The following is a 1,494-nucleotide window of genomic DNA, read 5'->3' as shown; positions in this document are numbered from 1 at the left end:
AGGGCTTTACGATCAAGCAGAGCCCACTCGCTATCATCCATGTCGTCAGGTTGTTCTTCCAAAAGAGGTTGATGAAGATCCTTCCCATAAAGAATATCTTCAATCTGTACCTTCCAAAACCCAAAATCTTTGCCATCGAATTTCTCGATTCCTATCTTTCCTTCTTCACTTGCCATCGCTCCCACTCGAACCAACAGCTCTGATACCAGTTGTTAGGAAATTAATCCTATTTCCCAAGACCCGTGAGATACGAAAAATAAGAAGAATGCGGAATAACAAAGATTAGGCAATCACACACGACACAAAGATTTAAGTGGTTCGGCTTAACAAGCCTACATCCACTGGCGGAGACGACCCGGAGAAAATTCACTATCAAAAGATGAGTACAAGAGAGTAACAGGTGAGAAAACCACTCAAACCCAAAGCCCCAAATACACCCAATTCTCACTTTACCCAAAGGAGAATAACAACAAAAAGAAAAAAAAAAAAAAAACTCTCTTTCTTGGTGCTCTCACCTTTTCTTTCTCTCAATTGTTTTTGGCACACACAAATTCACCTTGTGCTTTGTTCCTTATATAGAAGCTTAACTCTCATTTTACATGTTGGTCTAGGACTTCTACTATAAGTCAAACAAGGAGTCCAATTACACATAGGAGAAGGACTCCAAAACCCACATGTAAAAGGAGCAAACCGGTTGAACCAAAAAACCTCTCCTACTTGAAGAAGGAGACAAAACATTGGGTCCCATCATGACTTTTAATTCAAGTCATACTTAACAGTTATTCAGGGCAAAATGAAGAGTAGTCTCTCCTCGAATTGTTACATCTTTAATAGACATGGGACAGACTTTTTGAAATTCGCCCAAAAGATAGAGGTTTCCTGTTTGAGCTACATGATGCAAAGGAGTTGCACCCTCCTTTCCTTGGACACGAACAAGGTCTTTATCAGCATCAAGTAGCCGGCACACCACATGGGTTTGGTTATTTTGCAAAGCGAGGTGCATCGGGGAGAAGCTATCTTGATTAAGCTTCCAAGCAAGTGACGGCTTTAACCTCACGATCTCCATGGCAAACTGAGTATGTCCAGCAGATGCAGCTACACGTAAAGGAGTCTCAACAAATGGAATTTTATCGATTGTGTCCAAAGTATATGGGTCTCCCCGTACCAATGAGTGCAAGGCATCAATGCTTCCTTCCTGAGCAGCATCTCTCAAACTCTGATCCATTAGAATTCAAAGAAGAGTGACAGGCAGCAAATCAAAGGAAAGAAAATGTGTTTAGCAGTAAAATGTTGACACTGACTACTAATTAACGCAGCTACTATGAAGAGAGAGATAAGGAGAGTTATCAAGGGCAAAGACGAAGATTAGCTCGTTCTTTTTTTATAGGAATGGTTGAGTGAACGGTGATGACTGATGAATCTGATTATACACTAAGATGGATATATATAGGGTCCATAGGGATTAGTAACTCTGTGACGTACATGTGAAAAACA

At 40.6% G+C, this 1,494-nt stretch overlaps 1 protein-coding gene across 1 annotated transcript; it reads right to left on the bottom strand.

Annotated features, from left to right (window-relative positions):
• Positions 1 to 772: 772 nt before the first annotated feature.
• LOC132162423 (ankyrin repeat-containing protein BDA1-like) lies at positions 773 to 1,225 on the bottom strand. The gene has a single exon (XM_059572664.1). It carries the CDS (start codon positions 1,223 to 1,225, stop codon positions 773 to 775), a length of 453 nt encoding a protein of 150 aa, XP_059428647.1.
• Between the last annotated feature and the right edge of the window lie 269 nt (positions 1,226 to 1,494).

The sequence above is a fragment of the Corylus avellana genome, chromosome ca9 (genome assembly GCF_901000735.1).
Source record: "Corylus avellana chromosome ca9, CavTom2PMs-1.0".
Taxonomy (NCBI): domain Eukaryota; kingdom Viridiplantae; phylum Streptophyta; class Magnoliopsida; order Fagales; family Betulaceae; genus Corylus; species Corylus avellana.
The sequence above is the reverse complement of the archived record's forward strand: the minus strand, read 5'-3'. Positions and strand labels throughout refer to the sequence as shown.